General features: G+C 43.3%; 1 protein-coding gene across 1 annotated transcript in view; it reads right to left on the reverse strand.

The window, feature by feature from the left end:
* Positions 1-1,490: 1,490 nt before the first annotated feature.
* Positions 1,491-16,691, reverse strand: part of LOC112227090 (protein wntless homolog) — a 29,692-nt gene continuing 14,491 nt past the window's right edge. Inside the window, exons 3-12 of the mRNA XM_024391927.2 lie at positions 15,703-15,827; positions 15,328-15,489; positions 14,963-15,099; positions 11,330-11,498; positions 8,423-8,520; positions 8,240-8,303; positions 7,138-7,281; positions 6,048-6,131; positions 5,692-5,845; positions 1,491-2,639 (exon numbers count right to left, since the gene is read on the reverse strand). Of these exons, the coding sequence (XP_024247695.1) occupies positions 2,533-2,639; positions 5,692-5,845; positions 6,048-6,131; positions 7,138-7,281; positions 8,240-8,303; positions 8,423-8,520; positions 11,330-11,498; positions 14,963-15,099; positions 15,328-15,489; positions 15,703-15,827 (1,244 nt within the window). The 3' untranslated portion in view covers positions 1,491-2,532. The remainder of the gene's footprint in view (positions 2,640-5,691; positions 5,846-6,047; positions 6,132-7,137; positions 7,282-8,239; positions 8,304-8,422; positions 8,521-11,329; positions 11,499-14,962; positions 15,100-15,327; positions 15,490-15,702; positions 15,828-16,691) is intronic.

Genomic DNA, 16,691 nt, shown 5'->3' on the forward strand with positions numbered 1-16,691 from the left:
TTTTTTAACCTTTATTTTACTAGGCAAGTCAGTTAAGAACAAATTCTTATTTTCAATGACAGCCTAGGAACAGTGGGTTAACTGCCTGTTCAAGGGCAGAACGACAGATTTTGTACCTTGTCAGCTTGGGGATTTGAACTTGCAACCTTTCGGTTACTAGTCCAATGCTCCAACCACTAGGCTACACTGCCGCCCCATGAAGTATCGGCTGCAATTTTATGCACTTGCACCTTACCAGCTTCAGCTTGCAGCCGCCTGCATTCCAGGCTGTATCACAACTGACCGTAATTTGGAGTCCCATAGGGTGGCGCACAATTGGCCTTAGTGACGGCCGGGGTAGGCCATCATTGTACATAAGAATGTTATTAACCGACTTGCCTAGTTAAATAAAGGTTCAATTTAAAAAACAAAAAATACAATTGTGGGAGGCTCGATTGTCAACCAATCATTAGGGGGCTTTTGTTTGACCCATGCAAAACGTGACCAAAGATGCCCTTTCGAAAAAAGATTGACGTCAGAGTGGAGTATTAACTGCAGTTAGTGCGAGAGACTCGAATAACATATTCATTTGTACATGTCCACTGTATACCTGAATGCCGAATTTGGTTCCCGTTTCAGTCACACCCTTAGAAAAAAAAAAAAGATTGCAGTAAGTGCTGTAACTGCAGTCGACTGATATTTTCTGAACCTCTCCAACACAGAGAAAACACCATCATCTCCCACAGACAGCAGTCAGTGGACCCTGTGAAGGGCATGGTACTGGCTGAGGCCCCACAGCAGCAGCCCATCAGTTATGAGGTGCTGACCACCGGTGGAAACACTATGCTCCTTGAACGGGAGACCAAGGAATCAGAGAAAGAACTGTCCTCTACCAGCCTGTCCACGGCTACAGGCAGGAAGTAGGCTGGAGGAACTAGCTGCTTCGATGGAGCACTGAGGGGACTGAGGAAAGGACAAGAAGCCTGTAAGCATTACAAGTCACTCCGTTCTACGTGAATTTCAGTTCTCTAATATTGTAGCAACACATTGTCAACACAGAAGTTGAAGATGTTTTTTTCCCTTCTTCAGTCTCACAGAGCTGCTATGGGAGAAGATTAACTCCGACAAGCAAAAGAGGAATGATTTCCATTTATTTAGGAGCAGAAAAATGTTCAGTAAACTTGCCATTTCTTTGCAAATTAGTTCAGTACCGTCTAATTAGTTTTTACAATTTTATTTAACCTTTATTTAACTAGGCAAGTCAGTTAAGAACAAATTCTTATTTACAACGACGGCCTACCCCGGCCAAACCCAGACGACGCTTGGCCAATTGTGCGCTGCCATATGGGACTCCCAATCACAGCCAGATGTGATACAGCCTGGATAACAGTAAGCACATAAAACAATTAGCCTACAATAGAAATGCTAGTTAAGTTGCATTTTTCTTAGACCACAAGGAAATTCCCTTCACAACTTGTGAATATACTTTGAAAATATTCCAAAACTAGGCATAAAGTAAACATTTTATTTAGCATAAAAAGCACAAAACTACTACACTACCACGTCATAGTCATCTTCGAATCTCAATTATTTTTTGTTGCCAACAGACAGTAAGTGATACAGCATATGCAAATCTTTCATACAGTTGAAAATAAGCACTTTATAAAATATATATATATATCTACATCGTAACATAATGAACTTGGTGTTCCCAAAACGGCCCTGTGGTTTGTCATCCCCCAATACAAAAAGGTATTATCCCCCCCACTTGGGAGAGTGATAGACAAGAGAACACAGTAGTCTCTAGAAAGTTCCATGGATGTGTACAGCTGAACGTGAGTGCGGACAGAAGTGACAAAAAAAGACAAAGATATTACTGACAACTTGCTTTCTTTTGACAGATCTTCAGAAAGTGGTCATCTTGGACCTTGTACCATTGACATACACTTATTTGTCCTACTGGTTGTTTCAATCTAGAACTGCAGAGGCGGAGTGCCAAAAACAGCAGTCATCCAAATGTAGTTCTCTCTAAAGAACCAAGTAATATTGTCTTCAGTGAGGCAACCACTTACGCCACAATATAGTGCCTTGAAAGCCCACAGTGTTTTTCCTGTAGTTGGATGCCGTTGCCACTGATCTAATTTCAGATTTGCACTTTACCCCTAATGGGTTGGTTTAGGATTTGAGGGGTGGTATGCTGATCCTAGATTTGTGAAGACAACATCTACCTGGAGTGTTTTGTTCCCTCCCCAACTACCTCATGACCAGCAGATGCTGTTCTACATCCTTCCACTCCATCGCAAATCAGATTTTCACAACCTGGACTTCATAAGAGTACAGTTGTTCAACAACATTACAAACAGAGTTAACAGACTATGTCAAATGTCAAAAATGAATATACAATCTGGCCCCATGTCTGAAATGAAAGGACTACAGAGAAAGTTGCTTTTTAACTGTTGGGATGTGGGGCACATGGGTAGTAGGGCTAAAGGAAGCACAGTCCAGGTTTGAGGGAGGGGTGTTGTAGGTGGTTTGATGTCAAGGGGGGAAGGGCTACTCTTGGGCCTCCTTGCCCGTCATCTTGTAGATCTCGGTGGGTCCGTCCACGTGGGTGATGGTGGTGGTCAGTTGGATGTCCTCGCCACTGGCTCCTGCGTCTCCTGCACAGAGACCAACACACGTCAGTATAGTAAACACAGACAGCAGTACATCTGGGTCATCTGCTTTGTGTTCATTAGGCACCAAATGGAAGAAAACAAAACTGAAACAGGGAGGAGCATGGCCAGCTGCAGCCTTTCGGGGGCCCTAAGCAAAATTTGGTTGGGCTGGTCCCTTACCTCACAACATTTTAGTGTCCCCCATCTTGACAGTGGTGAAAAATGGGTCGTTTTAAAGCAAATTTCCTGCTATTGTACACATTTTGCCATGGGGTGGAGATACATTTTTGCGGTTTTAAAACAAATTCCCTGCAATTCTACATATTTTGTCATGACTTATTTCATCTTAATATCTGAGTGAGAAGTACTAACAAAATCCATTGGGGCCCCTGGAGGTCAGGGTCCCCGGTCGGTATTTGGCCATGAATACTAGAAGTTTAGATAGTTGGCAATCTAAAAATTGTTAGCTGAGATAGCTAATTGAGTGACTGACAGAGAACAAAACTGCTGAGGCACAACCAAATTTCAAAATTGCACTTGATGGACTCTACTATTCTTACTCTCAATAGTAGGTTGAGAACATGACTGGGTTCCCCCAAAAAAATATAAACAGTGCCTTCAGAAAGTATTCACACCCCTAGACTTTTTCTACATTTTGTTATAACAGTCGGAATTTAAAATTGATTAAATTGAGATCTTTTGTGACTGGTCTACACACAATACCCCATGTCGTCAAAGTGGAATTATGTATTTGAATAGTAAAAAAATACATTAAAAATCAATAGCTGAAATGTCTTGAGTCAATAAGTATTTCATCCCTTTGTTATGGCAAGTCTAAATAAGTTCAGGAGTAAAAATGTGCTTAACAAGTCACATAATAAGTTGCATTGACTCACTCTGTGTGCAATATAGTGTTTAACACTATTTTTAAATGACTACCTCATCTCTGTACCCCACACTTACAATTATCTGTAAGGTTCCTCAGTTGAGCAGTGAATTTCAAACACAGATTCAACCACAAAGACCAGGGAGGTTTTCGATGCCTCGCAAAGAATGGCACCTATTGGTAGATGGGTATAAATTCAAAAAGCAGACATTTAATATCCCTTTGAGCATGGTGACATTATTAATTACACTTTAGATGGTGTATCAATACACCCATTCACTACAAATATACAGTTGTCTTTCCTAACTCAGTTGCTGGAGAGGAAGGAACCCGCTCAGGGATTTCATCATGAGGCCAATAGTGACTTTAAAACAGTGTTTAATAGCTGTAATAGGAGGAAACTGAGGATGGGTCAACAACATTGTAGTTACTCAACAATACTAACCTAATTGACAAGAGTGAAAATAAGGAAGCCTGGACAGAATAATACTTTTTCCAAAACGGAACTAAAGTAATACTGCAAAAAATATGGCAAAGCAATTCACTTTTTGTCCTGAATACAACGTGTTATGTTTGGGGAAAATACAATACACCACAATATGGAGCACCACTCTCCACATTTTCAAGCACAGTCGTGGCTGCATCATGTTATGGGTATACTTCTAATCGTTAACAACTGGGGAGTTTTTCAGGATAAAAAAATTAATGGAATGGAGCTAAACCCTATGACTGCCTATTTATTGCCTTACCTCCAAAATCTTCTACATTTGCACACACTGTACATAGATTTTCCTATTGTGTTATTGACTATGTTTATTTAAGTGTAACTCTGTTGTTGTTTTTGGTCGCACTGCTTTGCTATATCTTGGCCAGGTCGCAGTTGTAAATGAGAACTTGTTCTCAACTGGCTGACCTGGTTAAATAAAGGTGAAATAAAAAAATTAAAATAAGCTCAGGCAAAATCCTAGAGGAAAACATGGTTGCCTGCTTTCCACCAGACATTGGGGAGATGAATTCACCTTTCAGCAGGATAATAACCTAAAACACAAGGCCAAATCTACACTGGAGTTGCTTACCAAGACGACAGTGAATGTTCCTGAGTGGCCTAGTTACAGTTGACTTTCATCTCCTTGAAAATCTATGGCAAGACTTGAACATGGTTGTCTAGCAATGATCAACAACCAACTTGACAGAGCTTGAAGAATTTAGAAAATAATAAATGGGCAAATATTATACAATCCTGGTGTGCAAAGCTCTTAGACTAACCCAGAAAGAATCAGATGTAACTGCTGCTAAATGTGATTCTAACATATATTGGCTCAAAGGGTGTGAATATTTATGTAAGTTAGATCTTCCTGTATTTCATTTTTTATATATTTTCACAAATTTCTAACATGTTTTCACTGTCATTATGGGGTATTGTGTGTAGACAGGTGAGAGAGAAAAAAATCTACTTTTTGAAATCAGACTAACAACAAAATCTGGAATAAGTCAAGGGGTATGAATACTTTCTGAAGGCACCGTATCATATTTTTGGGGGCCAGGGGCTCCTAAGTGAACATTTGTCGCTTATGTCCGGAACCGGCCCTGGGAAGCGGCTACCTGAACCTGAAGTCAATAAGAAAACCATTTCTGTTGAAAAGCATTTTAAATAGTCCAAAACTTTGACATATTTTTTGTCTGAATCCACCGCGATGTGTTCACTTTTTAAGACGGTTTTCATTGAACTTTTTTCTCCTGAACATCTTTTGTAGATCCAATTTTCCTTTCATTTCATTCCTTCTGATTCAAGTAAGGCAGTATACTTTATTACTTTGTCTGTTGAAACTGCAATGCAAAAAGGGAAATCTAAGCAAGCCTAAATATCTGACATTGAGTGATGTGTTTTTTAAAATATGTTTTGCTTACCAAGATAAATTATCTAAAGTCATTGGTCAATTTATTTTAAGATAAATTTAAATAGAATTTTGAAATGTAAGATAACATATCAACATAAAAATGTAAGATATTTTTCAAGATATTTGACCTTAAGAGACACTGTTGTGTGTTATTATTTTTCTGTACAGTAAAGTATATCAAGACTATGATGATACACTTCAATAAAATTTGACTTCCTTTTTGACCTACTGACACGGTTGACCATTAGAGGCAGCTGTTAGTTGGACTCACCGCTGGACTGCTCGTCTCCGTAGCGTTTGTGTGAGGGAGCATACAGGAACATGATGGCGAACACGTAGAGGTTCCACATGCCGTAGATTCCCGTGAAGAAAGCACTGTTCACCTGCACCGTGTAGTCTCCCCAGTGCCAGTGGCCCTCATTCACCTAGACAATATGGGTTGTGTTCAATAGGTACGAAATGTAAGCAAAAACACTATAAAACCATGTCCAATAAGAAACACTTGTTTTCATTTTTCCAGTGAAAAACATTTAGCTACGGAGTGCCCTAATGAACATGCTTAAATACCTAATCCTCTCCAGAGGATTCTGGGATACCCCTGCAGTCAAACGCACAGACATGACTCACCTGACTGATGATGAAGAAGATGACAGTCATTGCAGCGCAGGTCAGAGTGACCAACATGAGGAACTTGAACCGGAAGATAAGGCCCTGAGAGAGGAAAGTGACAGTTACTATTACTATCCATGAAGATGATCCCCTGAGAGAGGAAGAAACTGGCTCTCATGAGGAACGCCACAGAAAAGGAATGCAGAGGTACCTCTGCTGCAGAGGATAAGTTCATTAGTTAACAGCCTCAGAAATTGCAGCCCAAATATATGCTTCAGGTTCAAGTAACAGACACTTTTCAACATCAACTGTTTCCTCAGGAGACTGCATGAATCAGGCCTTCATAGTCAAATTGCTGCAAAGAAACCACAACAAAAGGACACCAATAAGAAGAAGAGACTTTCTTGGGCCAAGAAACACGAGCAATGGACATTAGACCGGTGGAAATCTGTCCTTTGGTCTGAGGAGTCCAAATTTTAGATTTTTGGTTCCAACCACCGTGTCTTTGTGAGACCCAGAGTAGGTGAACAGATGATCTCTGCATGTGTGGTTCCCACCGTGAAGCATGGAGGAGGAGGTGTGGCGATGCTTTGCTGGTGACACTGTCAGTGATTTATTTCAAATTCAAGGCACACTTAACCAGCATGGCTACCACAGCATTCTGCAGCGATACGCCATCCCATCTGGCTTGGGCTTAGTGGGACTATCGTTTGTTTTTCAACAGGACAATGACCCAAAACACCTCCAGGCTGTATAAGGGCTATTTATCCGAGGAGGATAGCTGCATCAGATGACCTGGCCTCCACAATCACCCGACCTCAACCCAATTGAGATCTTTTGGGATGTGTTGGACCACAGAGTGAAGGAAAAGCAGCCAACAACTACTCTGCATGTGGGAACTCCTTCAAGACTGTTGGACAAGCATACTACATGATTCCATGTGTTACTTCATAGTTTTGATGTCTTCACTATGATTCTATAATGTAGAAAATAGGACAAAATAAAGAAAAACAATTGAATGAGTAGGTGTGTCCAAACTTTTGACTGGTACTGTATGATAACACAATTTTAGGTGCACAAATGTATACTCAAATACACACACACAGACCTCATAGTGCAGGCGTCTGGCCTTGGACATGGCGGGCAGGGAGGACCTCTTCCCACTGATGTTGCGGAACACTTGGAACACCATGAAGCACAGGAAGAGGAAGTAGAGACAGGCACAGATCCCCGCCACAATGATGAACGCCATCTGTTATCAACCTCAGTCAAGGAGGGAACTAGCATGGTGATGCTAAAAAAGCATAGCTTAATAAATAGTTACAATATTACTCAACAAACTGAAAAGGGCTAGACTCCAACAGTTACGGAGAAATAGGAACAACCGTAACTGAAGCACCATTTAGGAACCGCTGCCCTTACTTTACATATGAACCCCCAGTCTTAGCTCAACGTACATTTAGAAACCCATGGCAAGCTTACTTCTAGGAACACTAAATATAAAAAATGGAAACCTCTTTGGCTGAAAGGTTCTAAAAGCTAGTGAATATGCCATGGTCTACTTCTAGGCTTGATAGAGATTGCTGCCTTTTCACAGGCCTTTTTTTCTCCCACTAGACAGGAGAGTGAGCAAGAAAGAGAAGGAGAGAGAGAGAGAAAGAGGGAATGCTAGAGGGAGAAAGCAAGAGTGAAGGAGAGCGAGAGACAAACCAAGAGACTCTTGATTTTAAGGGGGGTTATACTGATGAATTGTGCATCACCTAAGCCTGTGGGTTCCCCACTGCAGCTCTCCTCGACACCCACACAGAGACAGAGACAGAGAGAGAGAGAAGGCAGAGGGAAGACCCAGAAGAGAGATGGCCCAAGGCAGGAGCAGGCACTGCCAGCAACACTGAATTATTCCTCACTGCAGCACAGAACAGTGGAGAGGACCTCAGGGACAGCCTGTGACTGATGGAGGAGAAGTGCTCTGATTAATGTTAGTATGTCTCTGTCAAATATTGATATACAATCTGGCCCTATGTTGCAATGAAATGAGAGAGATCAGAGAAAAACTAATACTAGGAAACATTGGGAGATGAAATTGGAATATACAGTACAATAACATGGACACATTATTTTCAGACTTACAAGACTTCATCCCTAGTTCTCTCCCCCTTGGTCCGTCAACTTTTTACAGTAAGGAGTGATCATATTAATCTAAAGAATACAGCCAACTCAGTCCCCACGTCGGAAGCCCAAATACTGTAGAAAGGGTTCTTCAATTGGACTCCCCTGGTGGGAAAAGAATATTTCAGAAATGGTCCCTGCGGTGGTGGTAACTTCTAAACAAGTTTTATTTTGACAGTGTGACGAAGGAAGTGTGTGTGTGTGTGTGTGTGTTTCAGCCTCACCTCTCACACATGTCGAAGATAAACAGGCAGAAGGAGCCGAAGACAATGGGTCCCACCTGCTTCCAGTAGATTGAGAAATGGTTCCTCTCCATCTGGTCCTGAGGGTAATGATAAAAGGTGGGACGAAGAACAGAAATACAAGAGAGGAGGGATGGAATAATAAAAGAGTTAGAAAACAGCAGTATCCTGGTCTAAACTAAACCCTGCATCTACAACACCTTCAGAAAGGATTCACACCCCTGGACTTTTCCCACATTTTGCTGTGTTACAGCCTGAATTTAAAATGAATTCATTTTAGATTGACATTATGGGGGGTTGTGTGTGTGTATGTGTAGGGCAGTGGCAAAGTGGAATTATGGTTTTAGAATATATATTTTTTTACAAATTAATAAAAAATGTAAAGCCGAAATGACTTGAGTCAATAAGTATTCAACAACCTTTGTTATGGCTTAACAAGTCACATAATAAGTGTGCAATAATAGCATTGAACATGATTTTTGAATAACTACCTCATCTCTGTACCCACACACACAAATATCTGTAAGGTCCCTCAGTTGAGCAGTGAAATTCAACCACAAAGACCAGGGAGATTTTCCAATGCCTCAAAGAATGGCACCTATTGGTAGATGAGGCAAAGCAAATGTAGACATTGAATATCCCTTTGAGCATAGTGAAGTTATTAATGACACTTTTGATGGTTTATCAATACACCTAGTCACTACAAAGATCGACCTCCTTCCTAACTCAGTTGCCGGAGAGGAAGGAACCTGTTCAGGGATTCCACCATGACGCCAATGGTGACTTTACAGTTACATAGTTGAATGGCTGTGACTGGAGAAAACAGAGGCTGGATCAGCAATATAGTAGTTACTCCACAATACTAACCTGCTTGACAGTTAAAAGAAGGAAGCCTGCAAAAAAATGTAAATATTCCAAAACATGCATCCTGTTTGCAACAAGGCACTAAAGTAATACTGTAAAAAATGTGTCACAGCAATTCACTATATGTCCTGAATAGAAAGTGTTCATGTTGGCGCAAATCCAGTATAAAACATTATGGAGTAACACTTCAAATATTTCAAGCATAGTGGTGGCTGACTCATGTTGTCAGTGCTTGTAATCTTTCAGGACTGGGGAATTTGCCGGGATAAAAAGAAATGGAATGAAGCTAGGCACAGGCAAAATCCTGGAGGAAAACCTGGTTCAGTCTGCTTTCTAACAGACACTGGGAGATGAATTCACCTTTCAGCAGAACAATAACATAAAACAAGGACAAATCTACACTGGAGTTACTTACCAAGAAGACAGTGGAAGTTCCTAAGTGGCCAAGCTACAGTTTTGACTTTAATCTACCTGAAAATCTATGGCAAGACCTGAAAATAGTCTAGCGATGATCAACAACCAACTTGACAGAGCTTGAAGAATTATGATAATAATAAAAACGGTCAAATGTTGCAAAGTCCAGATGTGCAAAGCTCTGAGAGACTTACACAGAAAGACTCACAGCTGTAATCACTCTGAGAGACTTACCCAGAAAGACTCACAGCTGTAATCACTGCCAATGGCACTTCTACAAAGTATTGACTCAAGGGTGTGAATACTTATGTAAATTGTAAATGAGATCTGTATTTTATTTTCAATAAATTCAGGCTGTAACAACATTTTGAATAAGTCAAGGGGTATGAATACTTTGTGAAGACACTGTATGTATGTATGCAAATGAAACAAATCTACAATGGCCATACAGCTAACCATTCTAATTTGGTGTATACCACAAAGGGCACGATACCGTGCCAGACCTTTCCTTCTATAACCTTTATTTAACATAGCAGATAGCAAGACATTAGGCAGCATAAAAAGGTTTTAGGACTATGGATACAAAGTCATACTAAGTCCATGGATACTAATTCAAACCGCTCGCCCACACGGCGCCATGCACATGGTCTGCAGTTGTGAGGCCGGTTGGACGTAATGACAAATTCTCTAAAAACTCAATTGGAGGCAGCTTTCTGATGTAAAAAGGGCTTTATAAATCAGTTTCATTGATTAATCATGGTAGAGAAATTCATATTCAATTCTCTGGCAACAGCTCTGGTGGACATTCCTGCAGTCAGCATGCCAATTGCCCCCTCCCTCAAAACTTGAGACACCTGTGGCATTGTCTTTAGTGACAAAACTGCACATTTTAGAGTGGACTTTTATTGCCCCCAGCACAAGGCACACCTGTGTAATGATCATGCAGTTTAATCAGCTTCTTGATATGCCACACCTGTCAGGTGAATGGAGAAATTAGCTTTTTGTGCATATGGAACATTTCTGGGATATTTTATTTCAGATCATGAAACCAGCACTTTACTTTATATTTTTGTTCAGTGTATTTGACCCTGATGGTCATCTACGACCATTTGAACATCTTGAAGAACGATCGGGCCTTAATGGCCATGTACTCTTATACTGTAATCTCTACCAGCACAGCCAGAAGAGGACTGGCCACCTCTCAGAGCCTGGTCCTCTCTAGGTTTCTCCCTAGGGAGTTTTTCCTAGATACCATGCGTGCTTCTAGATCAGCATTGCTTGATGTTTGGGGTTTTAGGCTGGGTTTCTGTATAAGCACTTTGTGACATCTGCTAATGAAAAAATGGGTTTAATAAATACATTTGATTTAATTTGAAGGCCAATGTTACCACTTTCGCGTAGACTGCATTCACGGTAAACGCTACACATGTCAGCTCAATTGGAAATGACCTTTTAAATGTCAACCACGCTACAACGGGGAGCTTCCGTGATAAAGATTTGGCTCAATGGATACCAAGTCACTGGCTCAATGGATACCAAGTCACTGGCTCAATGGATACCAAGTCACTGGCTCAATGGATACCAAGTCGGTGAGAAGGTGAAGAGACAGACCATGAGGTGCTCTCCACAGAAGATGATCCAGAAGGAGAGCAGCATGGCGTAGAAGATGCCCTGCCGGATGTCCCCGAACAGCAGCATCCAGGTCCAGTTGAACCCCACAGAGAACCACTCCACCGGGATGTTGATGAAGGTCATGCACAAGCCCAGGGCAAAGATCACCCTGGAGGACACACCACCAACTGGATCATTATCAAAATCATTATCACCACCATCATCGTGATCATCAACATAAATAGAAATATAAATCAATAGCATACTGCATTAACATAATGCTCACAATCAATATAAATGTAACGGGAGAACTCATAACATGGGGAGACACCGGGGAGACTCCACCTCCCCAGCCACCGGGGAGACTCCACCTCCCCAGCCACCGGGGAGACTCCACCTCCCCAGCCACCGGGAGACTCCACCTCCCACCACCGGGAGACTCCACCTCCCCAGCCACCGGGAGACTCCAGCCACCCCAGCCCCGGGGGAGACTCCACCTCCCCCAGCCACCTCCCCAGCCACCGGGAGACTCCACCTCCCCAGCCAGCCACCTCCCCAGCCACCGGGAGACTCCACCTCCACCTCCCCAGCCACCGGGAGACTCCACCTCCCCAGCCACCGGGAGACTCCACCTCCCCAGCCACCGGGAGACTCCACCTCCCCAGCCACCGGGAGACTCCACCTCCCCAGCCACCGGGAGACTCCACCTCCCCAGCCACCGGGGAGACTCCACCTCCCCCCCAGCCACCGGGAGACTCCACCTCCCCAGCCACCGGGAGACTCCACCTCCCCAGCCACCGGGAGACTCCACCTCCCCAGCCACCGGGAGACTCCACCTCCCCAGCCACCGGGAGACTCCACCTCCCCAGCCACCGGGAGACTCCCCAGCCACCGGGAGACTCCACCTCCCAGCCACCGGGGACTCCACCTCCCCAGCCACCGGGAGACTCCACCTCCCCAGCCACCGGGAGACTCCCACCTCCCCAGCCACCGGGGAGACTCCATAGTCCACCTCCCCAGCCACCGGGGAGACTCCATAGTCCACCTCCCCAGCCACCGGGGAGACTCCATAGTCCACCTCCCCAGCCACTGTACCACACTGCAGGCTTTGATAAATCACTGCTGGTAAAATAAATAAATATCAACCTAATAAGGCTTCTCTGTTCAATTGCTGCAAGTCCCTGCATGCTGGGAAAGATGAAAGGATAATTGCAAAGAGGACGGGAGGAAGGGGGGGGTGCAGGATAGAGAGGTGGGCATATTGCAGGGAGAATGAGGGGTGCAGTGCGGGCTGAGAGGTGGGTGTATTGTGTGTGTGTGTGTGGATGACGGTTTGCAATTGACTCTAAAAACATTAATCGCATTCCAGAAGTCGGCAGCGAGAACCGTTCCGGCATGTTCTACCGAGTGAACAGTGCGAGACCACATTGGGCTGGTATGCAGGGAATGTCCTGCACTCTGCAAATATACAGTCAGGAGAGAGGTGTGTGTATAAAGAGCACAGCAACTAAACAAGCTGCAGAGAGCCAGATAAGAAGCATCAACCTCCAGTAACGAGAGCCAGATAAGAGGCATCAACCTCCAGTAACAAGAGCCAGATAAGAGGCATCAACCTCCAGTAACAAGAGCCAGATAAGAGGCATCAACCTCCAGTAACAAGAGCCAGATAAGAGGCATCAACCTCCAGTAACAAGAGCCAAATAAGAGGCATCAACCTCCAGTAACGAGAGCCAGATAAGAGGCATCAACCTCCAGTAACGAGAGCCAGATAAGAGGCATCAACCTCCAGTAACAAGAGCCAGATAAGAGGCATCAACCTCCAGTAACAAGAGCCAGATAAGAGGCATCAACCTCCAGTAACAAGAGCCAGATAAGAGGCATCAACCTCCAGTAACAAGAGCCAAATAAGAGGCATCAACCTCCAGTAACAAGAGCCAGATAAGAGGCATCAACCTCCAGTAACGAGAGCCAGATAAGAGGCATCAACCTCCAGTAACAAGAGCCAGATAAGAGGCATCAACCTCCAGTACATCCTGGGGAAATAAAAGTACTAACGCAATAGAATCAGAAATTGCTTTAGTGGAAACAAACTTCAGGCATAGACTTAGTCAGTGTGTACTGCTGCCATTGATACACTTATTCCTCCAGTGTTTTATATTCTTCCAGGAAACCTTGCCAAGTAGTCCACCAGCAATTAACAGTTAACTACTGACAATGGCATGAATGTACTTTCGGTTTGGAAAGAGAACCATATCCTGAGGCATGGTGGTCATTGAGTTGTTCCGTTTTTCAAAAGTTCTAATAAAACCTAATAATCCAGCACACAAACAGTCAAGTGCTTTAAACAAATCCGGTTTCAACCGCCTTGCGCATTCAGTCAACTGACTTTTCTTACATAGACAATAACGTAACCTTGGTCCAGTTCCCAGGAATCCCATCATCAGAGCGACAGCAGGGAGCCTAAGTACCTATGAGAGGCATTTCCCCATTACATCTCTCTTGTTAACTTTAGAAATAAAAAGATTACCATCGACACCTCTAAGGAATAGCCTGACGGCTTCACCAAAGCTTTTACAGCATGAAATAAATAATCTCCTCTCCACAAATAGAGTTTGAGGGCCATTTCCTGAGAACTCTGCAGTCATATGGGAAGGAGGACTCTGAGCCGAAGACCAAGGACAAGATGGAGAGAGCGAGGAAACATTGAGGTGGAAGCGTTAGTTGAGTGCTAAAAGACTGTTACACACTTTACGCCTCGACGAATGTTCCTGTGGTTTTGAACGCAGCGACATACTGATACGCTCTCCCCTCACTGCAGGGGGTAAACTAAACTAAACGTTTAGCTCTCTGCATAGCTCTCTGCATAGGGTATCGTTCTACATTACATTGGTAAATCATTTCAATCTGGTGTTAGTTATCATTTTTGCTTGAAAAAGCTAAATTCGGTACTCATTTTTATTTAACAGTGTAGCTGCCCAACTGCAGCTCTAGGATCAGTTTAGCCTTTTAGATCATTACGAATGCATGCACAAGGGGGAGCTGATCCTAGATCAGCAATCCTACTCTGAGATGCTTTGTGAATAAGGACCCAGGACACTGCACACTGAGATCTGACCTAGATGCACAGTTCATCCATAGTTAATCTAATGACATGTCTCCTCCTGTACTAATGTTACCATAAGCACTAGGCCTAACTGGTATCCACTGGGGTTACTGGGTTTTACCCTGGTGTAACAGTATAACTTTAGTCCGTCCCCTCGCTCATACCCGGGCTCGAACCAGGGACCCTCTGCACACATCAACAACAGTCACCCACGAAGCATCGTTACCCATCGCTCCACAAAAGCCACGGCCCTTGCAGAGCAAGGGGAACCACTACTTCAAGGTCTCAGAGCAAGTGACGTCACCGATTGAAACGCTATTAGCGCGCACCACTGCTAACTAGCTAGCCATTTCACACCAGGACAAAAGACACCCATGCATTTTGGATTAGAGATCCATTCTCAATTCACACACACGCAAGCCCACAAAGCAACCAATGTCAATGGACAACTGAACTCTATTTTGACGGCAAATTTGAATAAACAACAAAGAAACATCCCGTTTACAGTCCAATAAACAATATGGCCTTACTTTTCCAACAGCACAGGGGGTCGTGTCATCAGGGTGATGCGTCTCCAGTACCACACCATGATGATGAGGATGCTGGGTGTGAGGAAGGTCTTCATGGCGAACCACACCTTGGTGAAACCGCCGTTCTGATGGATACCCTGATAGGATGGGAAATTAAACCATCAGCCACAGTCTTTCACACAGTTCATTTCAACATCTCGTTTGCCCATTTTGACCATCGGTTTGGACAAAATGGGAAAACTAACCAAAGTATTTTCACACTTCGGCCGTGTGTTTAGACTCCATAGTAAAGGATATATTATAGTCTCTCCCAACCGAGAGGAGACGGGGCGATCTGGAAGAGATGTGTAGTAGAGAATGCTCACCACCAGACGGATGTCCTTGATCTCGCCGATGCCCATGTTGATCTTCTTGCGTTCGCTGACAGGCAGGCGGATGTTGAGAAGGTAGTACTTGTGGGCCACGTTGCCCAGCTCCATGAAGGGCAGCAGGTCACACTCATAGTAGCGCCCCTCGTTCTCATACGTCTGCAGGACACAAGATAAATGGTAAGAGATATCCAATTGGACAACAACAACTTATATGGATTTTTTCTTTTACACAAAAATAAATCTGATGAGCTGAAACGATGAGACTTTGAGAGACTGATTAAGACCTGAAAAATCAAGTGGGAGCAATCAGGTGGCACAATTAAGCAAAAGCCAGAAGCACAACAGATATTGAGGAATGGAATTGTTTACCTTGGTGGTGGTGAAGTTGCAGCTGAGCTTCCTCTGTTCTATGGAGTGGGCCATCTCTGTCCACTCACTGAGCGTGTCATCTCTATAGGCCAAACCCACGTCGATGGTGGCCAGTGCTCCATCCTCTGTAGGGGGAAAACGTCAACATATCACTCTTTAGGGTGATCTGAATGTTCAAAGGTTCACAAATATACCAACTACCAAACTTCACATAGATACCAGTTATGGAGAGTTCATTACAAATCTATCCTGTTTTTGATCTATGCAGGTCTGAACAAGCAAGATCAGCATTGAAGGGGGAATTTGCAATTAATCAAATTCTCAATGCAATGAATCAAATTCGACGCAGCCAAAACGCGCCAGATATTTAAAACTTTGGTTCTATTGAACATGCCATACAAATAAAGGCATTTTAATGTATTATATGAAGAGTGCCTTGGTCCTGGTTTCTTTTTGATGACCAATTCACCCCTTTTACCAAAGAGCACCTTCTGTCTACCAAAATGTACTATTGTGTACCTTAGTAGCGCTTCCCTTCCTCCTCTTTCTACTAGTTAATCAAATTCTCTATTTACATCTGCTCAATTTAAATTTGTAGCTTTGACATCAATACATCTGTGTAAACCAGCGATGACTGGGATGAAATAAGTCTCTGGTGACAGAGTCATTTTGGTAAGAGGCTAGCTCTCAACTATCCAAGGGGGCTTACAGTGGTCCCCATCCTGGTTTATTAACTGAACATATGGATTGCAGCTGGCTCCATATGAACTACAATCGAGACACTGTTATAAACTTTTAAAAAGTTAAGAATCCTTGCTTGCGATACGGTTTTGGAAACTATTTGGATTTCAACTTTCATACCAGCAAGAAATAATTTTTCAAATACAAAAGATACACTTACTGTACGGAGTTCAGCAAAGTTGCATCCGACTGTTTTCACACAAGGCCTCCAGCCGAGGTAGGACACAACCTCTAACCTTACGTTCGCA

This window comes from Oncorhynchus tshawytscha, linkage group LG28, assembly GCF_018296145.1.
Source record: "Oncorhynchus tshawytscha isolate Ot180627B linkage group LG28, Otsh_v2.0, whole genome shotgun sequence".
In the NCBI taxonomy this organism is placed as follows: Eukaryota; Metazoa; Chordata; class Actinopteri; order Salmoniformes; family Salmonidae; genus Oncorhynchus; species Oncorhynchus tshawytscha.